This window comes from Brienomyrus brachyistius, chromosome 7, assembly GCF_023856365.1.
Source record: "Brienomyrus brachyistius isolate T26 chromosome 7, BBRACH_0.4, whole genome shotgun sequence".
In the NCBI taxonomy this organism is placed as follows: Eukaryota; Metazoa; Chordata; class Actinopteri; order Osteoglossiformes; family Mormyridae; genus Brienomyrus; species Brienomyrus brachyistius.
In genome coordinates, this window is record NC_064539.1 from 8,926,294 (window position 1) to 8,945,662 (window position 19,369).

A 19,369-nucleotide genomic window follows, 5' to 3' on the forward strand; every position below is an offset into this window, starting at 1 on the left:
TCAAAACAGGAACCACAATTACCCAGAAATGAAAGGACTCCAGCATACACTCCTAACGTATTTAGTTAGAGAGGGAAGAGAAAAAGCAAATAACCTGCATTTCTGTTTGCACTTCATTTCACCTTCTCAAGTGGAACCGTAAGAGCTCTCAGGCTGACAAAGGTTCTCCAGCTCTTAAATGTTACAGCTGGCTGAGAAAAACCAACTTTTCATGTGACTTGTTTCACAACAACTAAACGGGAGACACTAGATGTCTTTGTAAACAAATATCTTGGTGTCAGAGGACACAATGGATATCTGGCTTCTACTTGCAGAAGCTGGGATTTGTCGTTCATTGTTAACTGCAAACATTTCGATTTAAATGACACTGATGCCGTGGCTGAGATTTCTAGGTAATTGCACAAAGCGCTATTTGCTTAGTGCTTCAAAGAGCTTCAGAATCCAGACAAACATCAGTCGTCTTTCTGCTGCTGAGGTTAACACAGCCTTGTCTGCTGAATTTCAAATTTTTTTATGCATTTTTTTTTCCCTCCAGTGTGATTTAGGAATGTTCTGGTTTCCCATTTTCCGCAGAAATGACCGCGTTCTCATTGAGCGGATCCCGATCGTAAACTCCAAGGACAGGCTTTGCCGGATATGGAAATGTCAGGCCGCGTCCCACATCAGGTGCCGCGGGGCGCGGAGGGGAGAGCCACCATAAAAGCTGGGGTGGGGGGGGAGGGGGGCGATTATGTTAATCTGCTTATAGGCAAAGCAGAGGATTTATGTCACTGCATCCCGACCCGGACCCCTCACCCACCCCCTCCTCATCTGCAGGATTCAGCTGCACACGTTAAGCTTATTCCAGCAAAACCGAAACTAAACAAAACATTTATTTTTACATGCCCCGGCACAGACACACTCAGGAGTCCCGCAAACCAGATCGGGAACAAGAGGCCCGGAAGGAACTGCTGTTTGTCCTGTGAATGTTTCACATTTAATTAAAAATTAAATGATTCCTGTACTTTTAGTCTGAAGCCTTGTACTTTGTGTCGTTATCCTTCGAAAACCAAGTCCAATTATTTCCTGATGTTGTTTCCCCCTTACTAGCAATATTTTGCCATCCATCCCCTCCCTGTTCTCAGCAGTGGAATAAATGAAAACTCTCACGATATAGTAATATTCCCATCTCTCACGCTGCAGGGTATATTGCTTTTTGCCTTGACGTTTACTTTGTCACAGAAAGCGTCTGCAGCTGTAAATCTCCGGGACCCCTTCCCTCCATCAACACAGCGGCCCGGTCGATAGCGCCACGGACCGGGCCTTCCACGGCGATGTAGGGCCGCTTACTTACCATAATGCCTGTCAGGAGACAGACTCCTTTTCCACAGTAGGTATTAGGCACCATGTCCCCGTACCCGATGGTGAGGAAGGTTATTGAAATCAGCCACATGGCCCCAAGAAAGTTGCTGGTAACGTCCATGTTGTCATGGTACCTGGAAGGTTCAGAATAGCAGCAGACATCAGGTCAACATCAAGACAGAGAACCTGAAAGCAGGCAGGCGACAGTTTGTTTAATCAGCACGTCGTCTCATTTCTCAGCTTCAGCGCGTCAAAGTTACACGTACCGGGCGCCTTGGTTTGCACATCCATAAAAGCACACAGGTCTGCCCACACATTCAGCCAAAATCGCCGTCCATTCGAGAGAAGACTAATCAGCACCTGGTAGAACGACTGGAAGAGGCACACGCACCTCTCGCACGCTCGAACCGTCCACGCGGCGATGATCCACAGCGAGATGGTGAAGACCAACAGGACCGTCCCGGGACATATGGTCATGAGCGTCTTCATGACGAAGCGGGTGTTGAAGTTGATCTTGTTGAGGGCTCCTATGCTCCTGGACGAGGCGTCGGTGAACAGCTTGCTGTGCAGAAGCATTACCCGGGCGATGAGGTACAGCCGCAGGAACATGGGGATGGACAGGATGATGTCCACGTCAGCATCGGTCTTAGATGGGGTGTACGAGAAGGCCAGACGTGCCGTCCACGTGAAGGTGTAGTTTCCGGGTATGGGGTGGATGGCACACACCAGGATCTCCAAGCAGATGAAAAACATCCGCTCGTAGGTCATGGCTATCCTCCAGTCGTCCGCGGCATTGTCCACCATAAACAGCTTGGAAACGGGAAAACAAGGACGACCGACATTTTGAACAAGTTTTAAGGAGGTAGGGCATGAGGCAGAGATAGCACAGGGCTAAGCAGCTAATTAACCAGGAAGAACAATTTAGGAGGAAGTGAGAACATTCAAACTCACACATACAGAATTAAGCCAGATTCGAACCCACAGCCCTGATGGTAACAGTGATACAAATTAGGCCACTAGAATGTATTTTTCTACAATAAACTGAACTTGCCCATAACTTCAACATAATAAATTCATGTCAGGCACTGCACTCGCTGCCTGTTTGTGGGACGCATGGTGACTGGGGACACATCAACCGAGCTGAACACAGATGTCATCAAAGCTGAGCGGAAGAAGCCGATGCTGTTTGATGTCTATCTCAGTCACTCCCACGGCAGCAGAACACTTTTAATAAAAAGGTGACCAGTAAACACCATTCGTACAAGGTCATGGGCTCCTGCCGACGTTTTAAATAGCTGCACTGCATCCAACTGAATTTCCAGAGTCGTGAGGATGTTTGTTTAACTTTGGAGAAACCTGAGACCTGGGCAGCACCTACAGAGGACCTGGAGTAAAGAGTGGAACCCTGACCTTGGTGTGTATAATATCAACAATCATCAGCACCGTCCAGTTCAGGGTGTACCTTAGACATCCTGACCCATGACTCTGATGAGGATAAGGGGGTTAGAAGATGGAGGATGGAGGAATAAACTGTAATAAACAAACAAATAAGAGAGCCCCTCCATTATATGTCTTCATAAGCCACTGTCTTAGGGGGCCAAGAGTTACCGCTACAAGCGTTTATGTCAGAACTTCCATGCAGAGACCAGCGAGCCCCTTTGAAGCTCACAGAAACAGTATGACCTCCTTTCCTGTTACATCTTTATTCTACTGCACTGCTGAAGGGGCAAATTCATCAAGCCTCGATTCAATTAAAAGACATCACAGCGACAAAAATGCAAGGTGGCTTTTTCTCCTCACCTGCAAGTTACAGGGGGAAAAAAGCATTTTCATTATGTTGAGAGTCTGTTTCGATATTTGCAGCGTAAGCAAATCTGAGGAAAAGCCTGAGCAGGTCAGGGAACTGGACCGTGTGGCACAAGGGGATCGTAATAGAGCGGCTCTTAATGCTGGGATTCCCCGTCAGAGCAGGAGAAGATGAGGCAGCAGGGTTTAGACAAACAGAAATTAGCTGTTTTGTTGGAAGATGCAATATGAAGCAGTATGGGGGGTGGGTAGGATTTAACATGCCACGTGTTTTACGCCATTTCCACTTACCTCTAAAGCTCATTTTGAGGAAGAACCTAGGAGTTTCTACTTGGACTCCCTAGACCAGTGTTTCCCAGTCTGGGTTCTTGAGGACCCATAGCTGATCCACGTTTGTGTTCTCTCCAGGCTCCCTGCCAGAACGTGGCAGAACGTGGACTGTCTGTGGGTCCCCCAGGATTGGAAAACACTGGTCTAGACAATAAATGGGTAGCTAAGATCAAAAGGTCCAGCCAAGATCCAAGAAAGGTCCGGTGTTGATGGCATTTCCATGAATTAACTGCACTGCAGTTATGCTTCAGTCCAGATGATGCAAGCGTTGCATGCAGACACCTGTGTGACATTCCAGAAAATCACCAGAGCCCAGCAACAAGTCATGTGCTGGCAGCTCTATGTCCCTGTTACCCCATCAAGGTTATGGACACTCTTTGCTAGTGGAACTGCCGTTAAGGATGATTTGCGACTTGTTGTCTTGGGCTCAGAGATGGATCTTTGCACAAGGTGCTTATGACAAGGACATCGTCATCCTTCTTGGAGAAGCAGGACACAGCAACAGTGCTTCAAGACATGAGACTGTGAGGAACTGGATACCTCGTCCCGCATTTGCAGAAGTATCTCTTCAACTTCCACTTTTCCTGCCCAACTCCTGATTCGTCGACTATGAAGAAGCTGCCACGTTACATCATGACCTTGCAGACGTTCACTCACATCCAGCACCGTCCCAGTGACTTCTCACTCACTCCTCCAGATGGTTTCCCAGCCCAAATTTGCATATTGTATGTGCAGCTTGAATTCACATCACATGTGACCCAAACAATATACTTTACAGGCCTGTTTGGCAAGGACAGCACTGTCAGATTAAAACAAGGCACTGGCCCGCTGTAACATAAGAGGTAGGACTGTAAATCTGCCACTGCAGCCTGCTTCTCCCCCATACAGAGCAGGTCTAGTATCACCGTTAACAAAATGCATGACCCTAGAAATTAGGTGAAAGTCTTCCAAAGATAAGCCTGCTGGTTAAATTTGCCCTTCTACTCTGATTTCCGTAGACTTTCGATTTTATCAACAAACCAATGTGTGCACTTAGGCGAGAAGATCAAATGACTTGCAGTTTTGTAGTAGAAACACCCCCCACCCAAGCAGAGTTTAATCTTTCCTTTTGCTTGAGGTATAGAAACTTCAAATGCTGATCAAATGTGACACAAGCTGCACTGCGCTTCCACAGCCCATCCAATAACTCCTGCCTGATGAAGTCACAGCCATCATCAAGCCCGAATCCATCAAGGGGAGCTCTGAATCCATCACCATGGGTCTTTGAAGATCATTTTTAAAGTGTCCATCACCATCCACTAATGCAACAACAAGAAGGTTAAAAAGTTCACGATGGATATTTTTTTACATTCCGATAATTATGGAACAATGACGAACTATTGCAAATACAAAGAAGTGGATGTTTATTTGAATGTGGCTCTTTTAGCAAGACATATTGTCAATATTATCAATGTTATCAATGTTATACAGAGAGTATTTTTCAGCCCCGGGATGCCAGATGTCAGGGTATCTGAAAAAGGCACTACGAAAGGGAAGACTTAACTCTTTAATGTTGTGACCTGACGAATATAAGCAAGCCAACAACTTTTGAACGGTAAAAGATGGAGGGTTCGAGAAGACTGACACCTGAGAAGGGGCCATTGAATAATGTATTCTGACTGGAGATCTCTCTTAAGGACTGGAGGGGGGTTAGTGGAGTGGGTGGTGGGTGGGGGGGGAGTGCAAGGGAAATGGGAAACCGAGGGTCTTTGTTGTCCCCTCTGAAGGGAGAAAGCCACCCAATGAACGAAATCGGCTGCGCTGTGTTCCGTCACCAACGATCAGGCGGGGATTACTGCGAAAGCTACGGGCACCGCATACGCTAAAGAAACTGCGCTAGAAACCGTCCACCTTTCCTCTGAGCCGCACTGGCGGTCCGTTTATCTACAGCATGATGCCATCCAGTGACACGGATGTAACTTTTTTTAAGTGTGTTCTGCTCACATCACCACTATTACAGGACTATTACAGTGTATTACAGGACAAACAAAAAAAAATCACACTCGCTCATTTTGTGATTCATTTCCCAAGAAGAACATCATTAGGCCACCTACATCACTTCACGTTAAGCTGAATCACTAGTGCCGCAAAACTAGTTATGCTCACTTAGGATTTCTGGCACACTCATCCCTGATCTCATCCCCAACGTCAAAGTAATTTGTAATTCTGCCAGAAGAGAACATAGCCATCCAGGTATCAGATCAAGATTGTTTGGTTATTTTATCCATCCTGCTGTAGTCAGTGCATCCCGCATGAAAATTTCATAAAACAAGGTATAATGTCTCTTTTTTTTTTCCTAGAAAAGAATAACATGCACCGTCGTTCCTGTTTTTATCAGTTGATAATGCCGCCAGTGAACTCCTCTCGCGTATGGGCGCCTGAGCTGGGCAGGTGGGATATTGTATCCTATTTTTTTGCTGGCAGTCTAAAGTCAGCATGAAACTTTATCTATTAAAAACCCACCTCCCTCTGACCATAGCATCAGGCATTACATCTCAAAGCATGAACCGCCATTCGAGTTGGTAATAAGCACATCAGAGGCCACATCAGCAACACACAGGCTAAGAGTCTGAAGAGTGGAACATCACGGCTCCTAAAAGCGACGCTTCTGACTGATGTGTGGCAGGCATCGGGAACTCGGGAACTCGGCTTCAGCAGGTTTGGCTTCCCTGCGCGAGTGCGGCAGCAGTCTGTGCAGGAGCTCAAAGCTCCACCGCCGAGAACGGGGAAGCCCTCTGAGAAGCGCCAGCGAGTCAAGCTCAGGAACCGTCGCCCGTCTCGGTTTTTATTAATACTACAAACTGTCGAGCTTGAACAAGTGGCAGGCAAGTAAACCGCGCCTTCTGCCTAATGTCACCTCCCCATGTCAAAAAGGCAAACTGTCAGCTGAGGGTGACAGAACCCCGAGCCCGATTCTGGGCCTTAGCTATCAGAAAGGATCAGAGTCACAATGAGCTAGCATTTAAAAAAAAAAAAAAAAAGGTTGCCATTTTGCCATTTCCACATAATGAAACATTTAGACGACAGACATGGGGAAAACCCAATGGGCAGCAAAATGCAATTACAGTAATGGAGAGAAGGCAACACTACACCAGGGGCCTGGCTTACAGTGAGCGGGGCGAACACCACGCGACACGGGCTGCACGTTCATCGTATCAGAGCCGCACACTATGCTGCATTTAATTAGAAAGGCCAGATGTGGACGAACTATCAGGCGGTGCCAATACTAGCTGCCACTCGGAAACAGGCTGAGACTCTGGGAAATGCTTTTTGCTTTCTTTCGCCATTAGTAAGTCCAGTGCTGAGCCCTGCAACCCCCCAGGAAGCATTTTGTATTGTTTTCCTGCCATGACAAATTTCCAAACATTATTTACATTGCTTTAGCCTGCATTGCTCTTCCAGCTGGTTTTGGTTGCTGAAACCAGCAACCTCAATACATTTAATGGACCTCAACTCAATATTTAATCTGTGTAATGTGGCATCGAGAACATATATCTTGTCACTGTGCAAGAAATCGTTCAATCTCATTAGCAAATGAGGTTGAGAAGCTAGGCTCACTTAGAAATTAATGCAATGGTTTATTTATGATATCCAAGCTGTCGACTAAGAGACTGCCATGTTGAGTAAATCCCATGTTATCTGTTACATGCTTTCAGCCTCAAAATTGAGGGAAAAAAAACAAACATCACTGGACAATTCACTGCATTGCATGTATTATATTCAGCTAGTTACAATGGGTATACCGCCACTGCATGCACCCACTCTGGGAAATTGATGGAGGTAAATCGTCTGGGACCTCTGCAACCATCCCGTCTAGATATTAAATATCTACAGTCTTTAGAAGCTCTGGGTTGCCAGGGTGGAAGCAGCTGGGTGCCCAGCCTAGAGACGCCACCTGACACCCACCTACCCTGCGTCGTACAGGATACAGTGGAAGAGGAAATCCCCCCCCACTGCCGCCTACATGCAGCTGCTCTGTAGGGGAGGGAAACCCGGGACAATTTTACCTTCATGTGGTCCTAAAACAGCAACCTCAAATACAACAGCAATGAGAAATGGAGTACAATTTTAGATTAATGACTGGGCCTTCAAAGTATGCTTCACGATAATGCTTCAAAGCAGTGATTCTCAACCCATGGGTCGTGATCCAAATTTGGGTTGCAGTTAATTCCGAAAGGGTCACGAGGCAGAGATGGAAATGTAAGCATCTAAAAACCAGCAAGCTCCTATGCTGATCCACGATCAGATTTCCCAGCCTCAATCCTAGAATTACCCTATATAAACAGGTCTTAGGTCAACAAATGCTTAGCACAAAACTAGTGAACACTCAACCAATCCAAGGAGGCAAACCACAGATACTTAATTAAAAATTCACTGGCACATCCAATCAGATTAATGTGATTGGCATTGATTGGTGTAAATTGCAGTGCGCACTGCGTGTTTCATCATAGTGTTAATTTAAAGCTATATTTGATATAGGGTCATGAATGAGCTGGCATGGTAAAAATTGGGATGTGGTGCAAAAACGGCTGAGAACCACTGCTTTAAAGAATGGCAGGAAGATGCCCGTCATCGCAGAAAACCACCACCTGGAGATATGAAACATTAATCATTTTCATTTCCAGTGGAGCCCTTTGTATCTCCCTGGTGTGCTGCACAGAAGGTATCACCGCTTATGTTAACATGCTGAATTAGCTACTGTTACCCACACTGATTGCATACATAAAGAACAATTTGCTCAATTTAAAACTATGTTTAACTTATTTTTTTCATTAAAAAGTCAATAATTAAGCACCACTGTAATTCATACATCTATATATAATTCACTGTATCCTCTTAGCTGTGAAAACTTCATTTGCTGTTGGATTTGATTACAGGTTAATAAATAAAACACTGCATGTCTATGTCCATTTACTTTAAAGTCCATGCAAATGCCCCCCTTATCCACGGGGGTTAAGTTAGATGGACCCAAGCGGGTGTTTGAAACTGGGGCTAATAATGACCCCAGTACATACTGTTTTTTCTATTACATACATGCGTACGATAAAGTTTAATTTATAAATCAGGCACAATAAGAGATTAACCAATCAAATTATTTATTTATTTATTTAACTTATTAAACACAAGCACTGCAATATCGTAAGAGTCGATCTAATAACTGAGATGGCTACTAAGTGTCTAACAGGCAGGTCGCATAAATAGCATGGATACACTGGGTGACTCGCATCCGAGCTGGGGTGCAGCAAGATTTCATTGTGCTATTCAGAATGGCAATTTCAAATATATCAAATGTTTATTCCTGGAATTTTCCATGTAATATTTTCGGACCGCAGCTGACCGTGTGTAACTGAAATCGCTGAAAGCAAAATCGCGGATGAAGTAGGACCACTGTAACTGTATTCCCCATCGCCGCCACCTGCAGTAGCTATTCACCCCCCACCAGATCCCCAAATCCATAAACCCAAATTCATTATTATTTCCTCTAGGGGTGTAAATCGTTGGTATCAAGCCAATTTTATTCAATTACAATTATTTGGGGAACAATTAAATGTATCGGAAATTTTATTTCTACAACAATTCATTTCAATTAATTAATTACTCAATTATTTTAATAAACCTAAGAATTCAAATATTTTTTTACTTTACTGAAAAAAGAAAAAAAGAACATTCTCCACTGTGGAAAATGGATGATTGCCCAATGCAATAATCGTCATTATTTTAGTAGTTGTGTCGTTAGCTCTGGTGTAGCCAACTTTGAATACTGGTAAAGTTTAAACATCAACTGCAATAATCGGCCAAGACGGACACATCAGCAGTTTAATTTTTACAGAGCTAGCTAGGTAGATATCTCAGAATCTTGGCCTATGCTAACATAACTAGCAAAAAGAATGAATATTCTGTGTTAAAAAAAGATAATCTTCACCATCAGAGAGAGCGTCCTGAGCTACGAAACCACAGCAAGTGCAACCTGAACGCAGGAGCATATTTAAGGAAAAATCCATAATAACTGATTCTGACATTACAGATTGATGCAGTTGAACTAACGCCTTAATAATCATCACAATGTTTATTTGGACACTGGAATTTTCCACAGATTCTTCTCTAAGAAATTTCACCACTTCTGTCCAAATTTAAAGGGTACTGCTAATGAGCAGCATTTTCACATTTCCATTTGGGTTTTACCATTATTTTAATTCTTTATTTGTTTATATACCCTGCCCCCAACAGGACTCCTGTAATAGATTTGAGTCATTGCCCATCTGAAAGATTCTGGAACATTCTCTAAAATCCTGGGTTTCCAGGTCTTCCTTCAGGATTTCTATGCACCTTCAGCTGAAGTTTAAGACATGAGGTTCTGCTTTGTACCAAGATACTGCAGCAATGGGGAGAACTTTTAGACAAAGCCATCAAGAACCTCCAAAGATGACAAGGGTACTCCCTCTCCGATACACACATACAACAGAAGACTGTCCTGTCTCCTCCAGGTACTGTTCTTCTCCAAATTCGCCCTAGATGTTTTAATTCATTTCTAATGGCACATAGCAGTCTGTCATTCCTCGTGAATGATGATAACCTTTCGATCTTCTTTTCCCAAATTAAGATAAAATGTACATGTTTTGCTATGTCATAAATCACAGCTTACGAAAGAACATGCATTTCCTTTTCAGCCAAACACAATGCTCTGTCTTCTTTAATCTACCTGTTCACCACCCTTGAGCGGGACCGGCACGTTTATACTATGCACATTCGTAATTTCCTTTACTGCAGCTACTTTTTAAACATATATATATATATGTTACTTTTAATACTTAAACATTTAGTTCATTCTTTACTCTCATGCCGCACTGCAGGCATACTGCTCTTAGCATTAAGCGTTGTGTTAGCCTTGCCCTAAATGCAACAATTAGGCTGGGAAGTTCAGTTTTGGTTTCCATCAGACTATAAAATCTACAGTTTGCCCTCAGACTCTCCCTGGTACCTTCCGGAAAATTCAAGCCATGAGCCAATGCGAGTTTCTCAATATCCACCAGATCTATGAAGCTCTTCAGCTATTGCGAGCCCATAAACAGTCTTTTCTCAGCCACAGACCCCTTAGCAGCTCTAAAGCTGCCATAAGCCTCTGTTTTCCCCAGTAAATGTAACCTTGAGTGGTTAAATAATCTCTGCACAAAACACCAGCATTTAGGTGCTTTATAGCCAAGAGAGACAGAAATTGATTTTAAGAAAAGAAATATATAATTTGTACACAAAATAATGTCTTGGAGCAGTTTGGGTTAATCACAAAGAAAGAAAGAAAAAAAACGTAAAACAAAAAAAATCAGTTCTAACTCCATGTCACAGAACAAAATTACACTTTACATTTGTGTTTCATTTCTACCCACTAAGAAAACATGCTACAGCACAGGCCCTGCTGAAGGGAACAGGGGCTGTCAGTTCCCTAAATGCACATAAATGACAAAACTCTGCATTTTAGCTGGCGAAGCCACATCCATTTAGGCTGAGAGCTTTTCTGACTGCTCAGAGACAGAAAGCCTGTCCTCACTCTCAGACCTTCATCTGCAGCAAAACTGATGTTAAAGTTCATGATAAAGTCACCCCTAATTTCTCATATTTGCTTTTGTTCCGCAGATGATTTCACGCCGAGAGGAGGGATCTCATACGCGCCAGAACAAAATGTTCGTCTCGCATCCTGTCAGTTAGGTGAACAAAACATCATTCATTTTCCTGAAAAAACCACCAGAGAGGAGTCACTAGAGATGGTGGGAGGATGTTTTAGAGCTATCAGTATTAATTGATAATAATCTTAAATATAATTTGTATAGGGCGGCATGGTGGTGCAGTGGTTAGCACTGTTGCCTCACACCTCTGGGACCCGGGTTCGAGTCTCCGACTGGGTTACATGTGTGCGGAGTTTGCATGTTCTCCCCATGTTGTCGTGGGGTTTCCTCTGGGTACTCCGGTTTCCCCCCACAGTCCCAAAACATGCTGAGGCTAATTGGAGTTGCTAAATTGCCCACAGGAGTGCATGCGTGTGTGGGTGAATGGTGTGTGAGTGTGCCCTGTGATGGACTGGTCCCCCATCCTGGGTGGATAGATGGATAATTGAGTAGCCGAAATTAGCAAACATTTAACATTACATTTAGCAAAATGTTGTAAACAATGCAACATTCATTGGTGGCCATTGGTGACTCATTTCTCAGATGATATCACTGAGTCCTACTAGGGTTGGGTTGAAGGATGATACCATTGTCCATCACAGATGGTTGACAGACATCATGATGGTGAGCCAGCATCGTGACACCCCCCACACACTAATAATTTTAGTCTCTGCCTGGCGCACACATAACATTATTTTTAGATCTACCTGGTTTGCACCTTCGTCAGTAAATAAGCAGGCTTTATTTGCATTGCAAAACTGTGGATTCAAACTTACCTAGACAGCAAACTCCACCTGCCTTAAATAATTCCTAATCATTGCATTCTTAATGTAAATGTTATCACCATTTCTCAGGGTCACGGCATGCGGGATGAAGGACTCAAAGGCAGGCTAAAGGGGGGTTTCATTAACTGAACAGCAGCAGGGAAATAAACAAGACCATCAGGAGTCAAAACAAGAAGGTGAGTACAGGGAAGGATACGGGCAGACAGCAGGAGCGACGTCGATGACCGGACTGAGGCCAATGAGACAAATGGGAACTTAAATACAAAGACTAACGAGAGGCAACAAGCAACAGGCGTGGTTCATCCGGGCCACCATACAGGAGAGACAGGAGGGTAAAGTGGACATGACGGGCAGGATGTAACACTGAGAATACTTCATATTTAAAAAAAATATATAATCAATGAATCATTAATATTCTAATGACTAGATGAAACTTTTGCTGATTTACAGTCACATCCTGCCTAATCCTAATTTTCCACATTACGACCCTAATTTAGGCTAATTACCTGGCTGGATTTCTGTGCCTTCAAATAATGAATTACTTTTTCTGATTAGTTAATAATAGCCATAAAACACAAATAGAATATTACTATAAATCTAAGTAAAACAATACTGCTGTTCCTGATCACACCTTGATTTAAGGAAACAGCACAACACTTTATAGGCTATGATACCTTTTTTAGCAACTAGTCTGTTTATGCCATTACTACATCAGAAGTAAGCATAGCTAGGAATCTCAAATTGTGTAGTACTTGCGTAGTAATAGTGTAGTTGCTATTTTGAGTACAAAAATGCATACACTAACACTTAAAATAAGTTTAAGTACTGAAATACACGGCTTGAGACTCACGGTTAGGTTAAATGGAAAAGTAAGGAAAGATGGGACGAGTAAGACAGTTTGGGTTGTGAATGAGTGCAAATGTGCAAAAAACATAAATACTAATAAATTAATGCTACTTAGGTACTTAATGAATTAGCCATTAAAAACTGTTGAAGAAACTATATAAAAATGTATATTACCTTTACTAAATGACCAAACCTGCCCCATCATGATGTTTCACTGTAGCCTGTCATTTGCCAGTCAGGTAGACATCATCCAACCCTAGTTCCTTCCTTAAAAAAAATTCATACACAACAGGCAGAATTCATAGTATTACGTTAGGACCGGGCGATAAAACGGTAATGATAATGATCGCGATATGACTTTCCTAAATATTGATATGCCAAATACTCAGTGAAAGTTTGATATAATAAAGGCCCAAATGCATCACAATGAAATGATACCACTGGCACTAGAATCGCTACAGTCGCTGCATTTTTAGTGGCAGTGTCAGTACTTCCTGTTACAAACAACTTATATGCTGCTCTGTTCAGGGCTGAGTGGCAGTGCTAGCTGGATTTTGCAGTGCCACTGCACTGTTACAGATTGTTCATGTACCCCTGTTTTCTATTTCATATTTGCCTCCACAGATTAATGATTTCCAGTCAGCTGGCTAACCGCAAGAATGAACACGCTGGCCTGGCAGCAGCCAAACACCGCTTCTGCTATTTCCAACTGCCCCTCACTCCCACACAGAGGAAAACAATACTATATTGAACAGGTACCAGTTTCAGAGAGCATTCAAGCACACAGACACACAAACACACACACACACACACTGCTCTGAAAAAATGAGAACAAAAATTATATCAATTTATTATTTGGAATGCTGTTGAAACTAATGGTTGAATAAATTATTACAAATGATTAAACAAAAAAATTGTTTCTAACAGCAACAATATTGGTACACTTGCATTTCTAAATTGGTACCTGATTACACGGCAAAGCAAAACGTACCAAAATGAAAAGCAAAGAGACCAATATTAGCGTAAGTAGTACAGAGGTGGAGATGTATTACTATGGCCTGAGGCCGAGCTGTAACGCCGCACAAATGGCCCTTAAACCTTGGCATGAGGCACAAAGCCGAAATACAAACAACTACCAGAGGTCCCGCCGGCCGGACCGCTGCAATATAAAGGCCTCGCTGACAAGCCCTGGGTTGGTGGGGAATCTCGACACGTTCTCGTGACTGTTCCTGGCCAAGAGATCTCCGCATCGCGGCTCCCACCTGCTTACTCCCTTTCACATATTTTAAAAACTGCTTCTCTAAGGGCAAAGCAGCCTAGAAAATTAGCCCGATCCCACAAATCAGACGGGAGGCTACCTGTGAATCCCTCAGCGATCTGAAACTCGTGTAATTTACGATCGCGTTTCAGGCAGGATTAGCACCTCTTACTGTGCATCTGCTCAAATTCAGAATCCCTTTGCGTCCCCGTGAGCTCAGGTAAGCAGAAAGGAAGACGAACAGGGACAGCTAGGCTAATATCTGCATGGGATCTTTCTTTGGCCTCAACTGACCTCCATAAACCATCTGGTCCTCAGCCAGCTGTGACAGGCTAACGGCGCATTTAATGAACTGCGAGTTAATACCGCACATCTGAATGCGATAATTTGTGTTTTGGTGAGACTCTGGCACCCTTTTCTGGATTTCGATTTAAATCCTTGTAATACGTCACTGTAGGGTCTGCAGCTGTAGCTTTTTCCTTTGATATCGACGGCAGAGCAGCATAAAAGTGCTGAAATCGGCCCTTTCCGTAACGCATTAGCCGGCTGCTCGGCAGAGGAGCCACTCCATCGTGCAGCATCATTTCCTCCTCGTGCTGTTTTTTTTAACTATGTAATTTGTTTGAAACTTGTTTGTTCTGTTCCACTGGGACTTTACCACAAAGACAAATAAAAGAGAAGACTCGCAGTGAACAGCGTAACGCCCATTGCCAATAAGATACTGTGAGGACTCTGCTGGCCAGGAAGGGAACCGGATGCAGGATGAGGCAAGGAAGAGGGGGGCTTTTTGGAGGTCAAGGGGCAGAGCAGGTACACAACACAGTGGGAGAACATTTCAGTAACAGTGAGCAGAATGTTACATTTAAGCAAGCACCTCGTGGAACACCAGAAACTGATTCAGGGTCAGATCAGGATTAGCGGGGCAGCAACTAACAGAAGGTATCGCTGCACAGTGTCTGATCGGAGCAAATCAAACGGCCACAGGCACACTGCACTCCTTCCTGGGACACCTCTGTCATCCCTCCATTTAATATTTACATTTTATTCATTTCGCAGGTGCTTTTGTTCAAAGTGATGTACAGTCATTGCTTCATATTTGCATGAGTTAGGGGTCGGAAGATGTGAAAATCCGCGAGTAATACTCGGGTCCATTATTACAAATGCAAAATTGACGGCACTGAAAAGTTTAAAAGTTAACAGGTGAGTGAAGCCGTTTGCTGAGACAAAAATGTGTAGCATACCCATAGATTCCATCCATTTGCCAAACAGCTTATCCTACTGGGTCGTGGGGGGTCCAGAGCCTACCCTGGAAGCAATGGGCACGAGGCAGGGAACAACCCAGGATGGGGGGCCAGCCCATCGCAGGGCACACTCACACAACATTTACGCACACATGCGGGTAATTTAGTAACTCCAATTAGCCTCAGCATGTTTTTGGACTGTGGGGGGAAACCGGAGTACCCGGAGGAAACCCCACGACGACATGGGGAGAACATGCAAACTCCACACACGTGACCCAGGCGGAGACTCGAACCCGGGTCCCAGAGGTGTGAGGCAACAGTGCTAACCACTGCACCACCATGCCACCGCGTAGATTCCAAAGTTCTTTTTTATTTTTTACCAAAAATAACTTTTAATATTAAAGAAATAGTATGTATGTACACTGTCAAGTATTAATATTGTGGGCAGTGGTGGCTTAATAGTTAGGGAAGCGCACTTGTAATTGAACGATTTCAGGTTTGAATCCCCCACCAGCAAGGCACCACTAAGGTACCCTGAGCAAGGCACCTCCCCCCCCCCCCCCCCCCCAAAAAAAGATCTCCAAAAAGATTCCCATTTAATCGTTCATGGCCAGCTCTCAAATAACCAAAATCTCAAATATCAAACTTGACAATTAGTAGGAGTGACTGTACTTTTTCGAGAAAACAAAGTGAGTCAGACAATTCGGCGTTAACAGTCCTGCTCAAGCCAATGATGAAATTTCACAAATTTTTGTTTCACAAAAACATTTTTTCTGAGATCTTCAGATTTCTGACTACAGTTAGGAAAACTGAGATTCGTTACATTTAAAATAATAATAATCTTGCTCCTCCCACCCCTGAATAAATGTTGACAGTTAATCAATAGGGGGGAAAGGGTTAGGACATGGAGATAGGGCCTCTGGGGGTGAGGGTGCCATTGGTTTAGCTGCCTTGATCCTCCGGGGGGGGGCTCCTTCTGGACACTGGCAAACCGCGTCGTGAAACACATGTCAGCTACCGCTCGACTGAGCGTGACGACCCGGGAAGTCGAGCTGCAGCATCGCGCAATCCGCTCACGCGCCACCGCTGCCTCCTGGGCTGCTTCTTAGGGGGGGGGGGGGGACGGCTGCCCTCCACACGTGACTGGGGCACAGCTCCCCCCAGCACAGTAAAGCTGCATTTGCCTCATGTTGGCCAAACGCTCAACCTGCCGTTCTCTGAGGTATGTCCTGAGATTAACAGGAGACCAAGTAACTGCGGAACCTTACAGCATTAGCAGGGAATAAATTACAGGTCCTTCTCTATAAAGTACCTGGGCCCTGCTAATATCACAATTCAGACAGTGCAGCTCATAACTATGGGGGCAGAGTGGGTTGGGAGGAGAGATTACTGACGCGAGACACAACTTTGTGGTCAAGCGTTACTGTTATTAACTGGACGGCAAGCTTAAGTGGCTAAGCCAATCTAGGGACCACTTGACTGTACTCCCTTGGACTCCGTTATGGGTTTTCACTCAAATTTGCCCTTTATGTGCGGAGGATGTGCTGATAGAGCGGTTCGCATCCCCATGGAACACCCTACACCAGCAGACACAGATTTATCTACGCACAGCACCATTTACTCCCCTTTAACCCCTAACAAGGTGGCCTGGGATCAGACGAAGGACCAGCCAAGAAGAAAAAGCATGAACAACCAGAGCAGAGCTCCTCTGCAAGGTCAGGTCTGTGGACGAGTGCAGCTCCAACTCCCCCAACACTGCCAGCAAACCTCCTCATGCGCTAAGTCCTCTTTTAAATAGCAGCTCTGTCGTGGTGACTACCAGCTACCGCACAACCCCCCCCCCCCCCAGTCCAGAATCGGAAAGCACTGAATGTAGGTGCCAGAATTATCCTCAAAAGTCAGGAGGAACAGCAGCTTCCACTTCGAATCCTGAACTGGATTAAAAAGTATGCATATATATTTATTTAAAACACACACACACACTTCACACTTGGGATTAACAGCTTTGTGGTTACTGACTGTTTCGACTTGCCTTTGAATTTAAGACATTTCTACCTCAAGGACTTTTTTTCACAAACACAAACAAGGTAAACCAGTAGCACACAAAAACATACTCCTCAAGTTCATCATTCATATGGAAATTCATTTAAGCATGCAAGATACGGTCTTTATGTTCCGGTAATAATGAGCTGTTATTCACCGGGTCGTAGGCGGGTTTTCACTTGGTAATTGGATTTTGCCGGTTATTATAAAGTAAATACGTTTGATTTCAGTATAATCCTACTTATTTTATTGCTGCGTGAACGCGTCGTTTAGAATCGTGGGCGCGCAATTTTGCATTTCTCCCGCTAGTAAATCACTTTCTTTGGGGAATCATTTTGAGGAAATCCCCCTATACCGTAAAAACACAAATGAGCCCGGTGAGCTTGACTGCTGAGGAAAACTGCCTGTTACACAGGCGTCGATAACAGCAATAATTCTGAAAGAAGTGTTACATTTGGTGGTTTGGCGAAACCATTACCTGGATCTCCCTTGCGTGGTATATGATGATCAAGCCGAGGAGAATGATTGTAGAAAGGCTTATCAAGCATTTCAGAGCTAAAGAATATAGTGACTCCTGAAAAAAATAAAAGTATTGTGAAGATCCGGCTAGGAAAATGCCAACAAATTATTAGCACACTGTCAATTTTGAATGAATCAAACTGCACTCATACAGGACAGCTAAGGCATTCTTAAGTCTGATTCTGAAATAACATCAACTTTCCATTCGAAAATATCTGATTACTCTTTAACTTCCACCCAAGATAGACCTACCGCAACACACACAACTTAAGTATTGTAAAATAAAGTAACATACAGGTTTTATTGCTCAATTTCTGTTTGGTCGTTAACAGAAAATTCCTCGGAATCTTTTTGTCAAGTTTGGAAATGTTAATGTCACATAGATATGTTAAAATATTTGTTAACATTTATAGACTACCTGACAAAGCTATCTACTACTATAAATTAAGATTTCACAAGAAATCACATGAAAAGCAAAAATTATGGGTTTCGCGCGTATCCCTCATAGCTCTGTTACTCCTTCGAGGAAATAAAAAATCACCAGCGTCCTCTATGCGCATCAACAAAGTTACAAGTTAATAGAATAAAATGGTAAGCTGGTTAATAACACACCTTTCCATACGCCCCCCAGGACAGCTCGGTTTCTATAACCATAACAACGATTCCAAACATCCCGAAGATGAGCGCATAGTCGCTGAGCCGCTTTCTCTTCTCGAATAAAGCTCTCCGATGGCCGAGCTTCTGCCCGATATTCTGGTTTTTCTTCTTGCCCGATTTGCCGCCGCCACCGCTGCATCCCCCGGCTCCATCGCCAGATGCATAAGGCATCAGGGTAGTTGAGTTGTGCTCCGGCTTGGAAACTACGACGTCCGACGCGTCCGCCGTCGAGGTCGGCTGCAGGGGCTGCGACTCCGAATCAAACTCGTGCATGTTTCTGCGGGAGGAGCTCAAGTTGCTGAGCGGCCGCATCACGCCGCCGTTATATCTGCAGCTGCTCATGGCCGTTTCAGTAAATGTGTTACTTTCTGCGCGGCTGCTGATCGGGCTGCCCTGCTGCCGACTGTGGCTCTGCTGATAATGGGGATGGTGATGTCTGGATGAACTACCATGACTAGAAGGCGTGAACTCCCCGGTACTGAGCTGACAACCTTGTCTTGAAGAAGACACGGATGATGTTCGCGGAGCTCCGGCTACGGTTGGCGGATTCCGGAGAAGGATATGGCTTTTCCCGGCATCACAGTTATTGCAGGTGCAGCACTGGTCGTTCTGGTTGATAAACCGGCCCTCCTGGCCGCAGCAGTGCTGGTACTTATACTGTTGAAATTGCTGCCCGTGAAAGAAATCGTACTGCAGCGGCAATGGGGTTTCCATGCCAGTGTTGTTAAAGCCGCAGGAGAAGCGGGCTACGCGCCCGGCGAAGCGCGTTGTGTAGGTACATGCAAGTACAGATGGGGCAAGAATAGGCCCATTTCGGCTTCTGTAGAATCTCAGCCCGACATCCGA

At 44.3% G+C, this 19,369-nt stretch overlaps 1 protein-coding gene across 3 annotated transcripts in view; it reads right to left on the reverse strand.

The window, feature by feature from the left end:
- The window catches only part of kcnn2 (potassium calcium-activated channel subfamily N member 2), a 43,928-nt gene extending 24,559 nt beyond the window's left edge, over positions 1–19,369 (reverse strand). For all 3 annotated transcript variants that reach the window (XR_007399040.1, XM_049021103.1, XM_049021104.1), the window contains exons 1-4: positions 18,479–19,369; positions 17,826–17,921; positions 1,733–2,151; positions 1,334–1,475 (exon numbers count right to left, since the gene is read on the reverse strand). Coding sequence is in view for 2 of the 3 variants with exons in the window: in XM_049021103.1 (XP_048877060.1) it covers positions 1,334–1,475; positions 1,733–2,151; positions 17,826–17,921; positions 18,479–19,237 (1,416 nt within the window). In the remaining variant the exon portion in view is untranslated. The remainder of the gene's footprint in view (positions 1–1,333; positions 1,476–1,732; positions 2,152–17,825; positions 17,922–18,478) is intronic.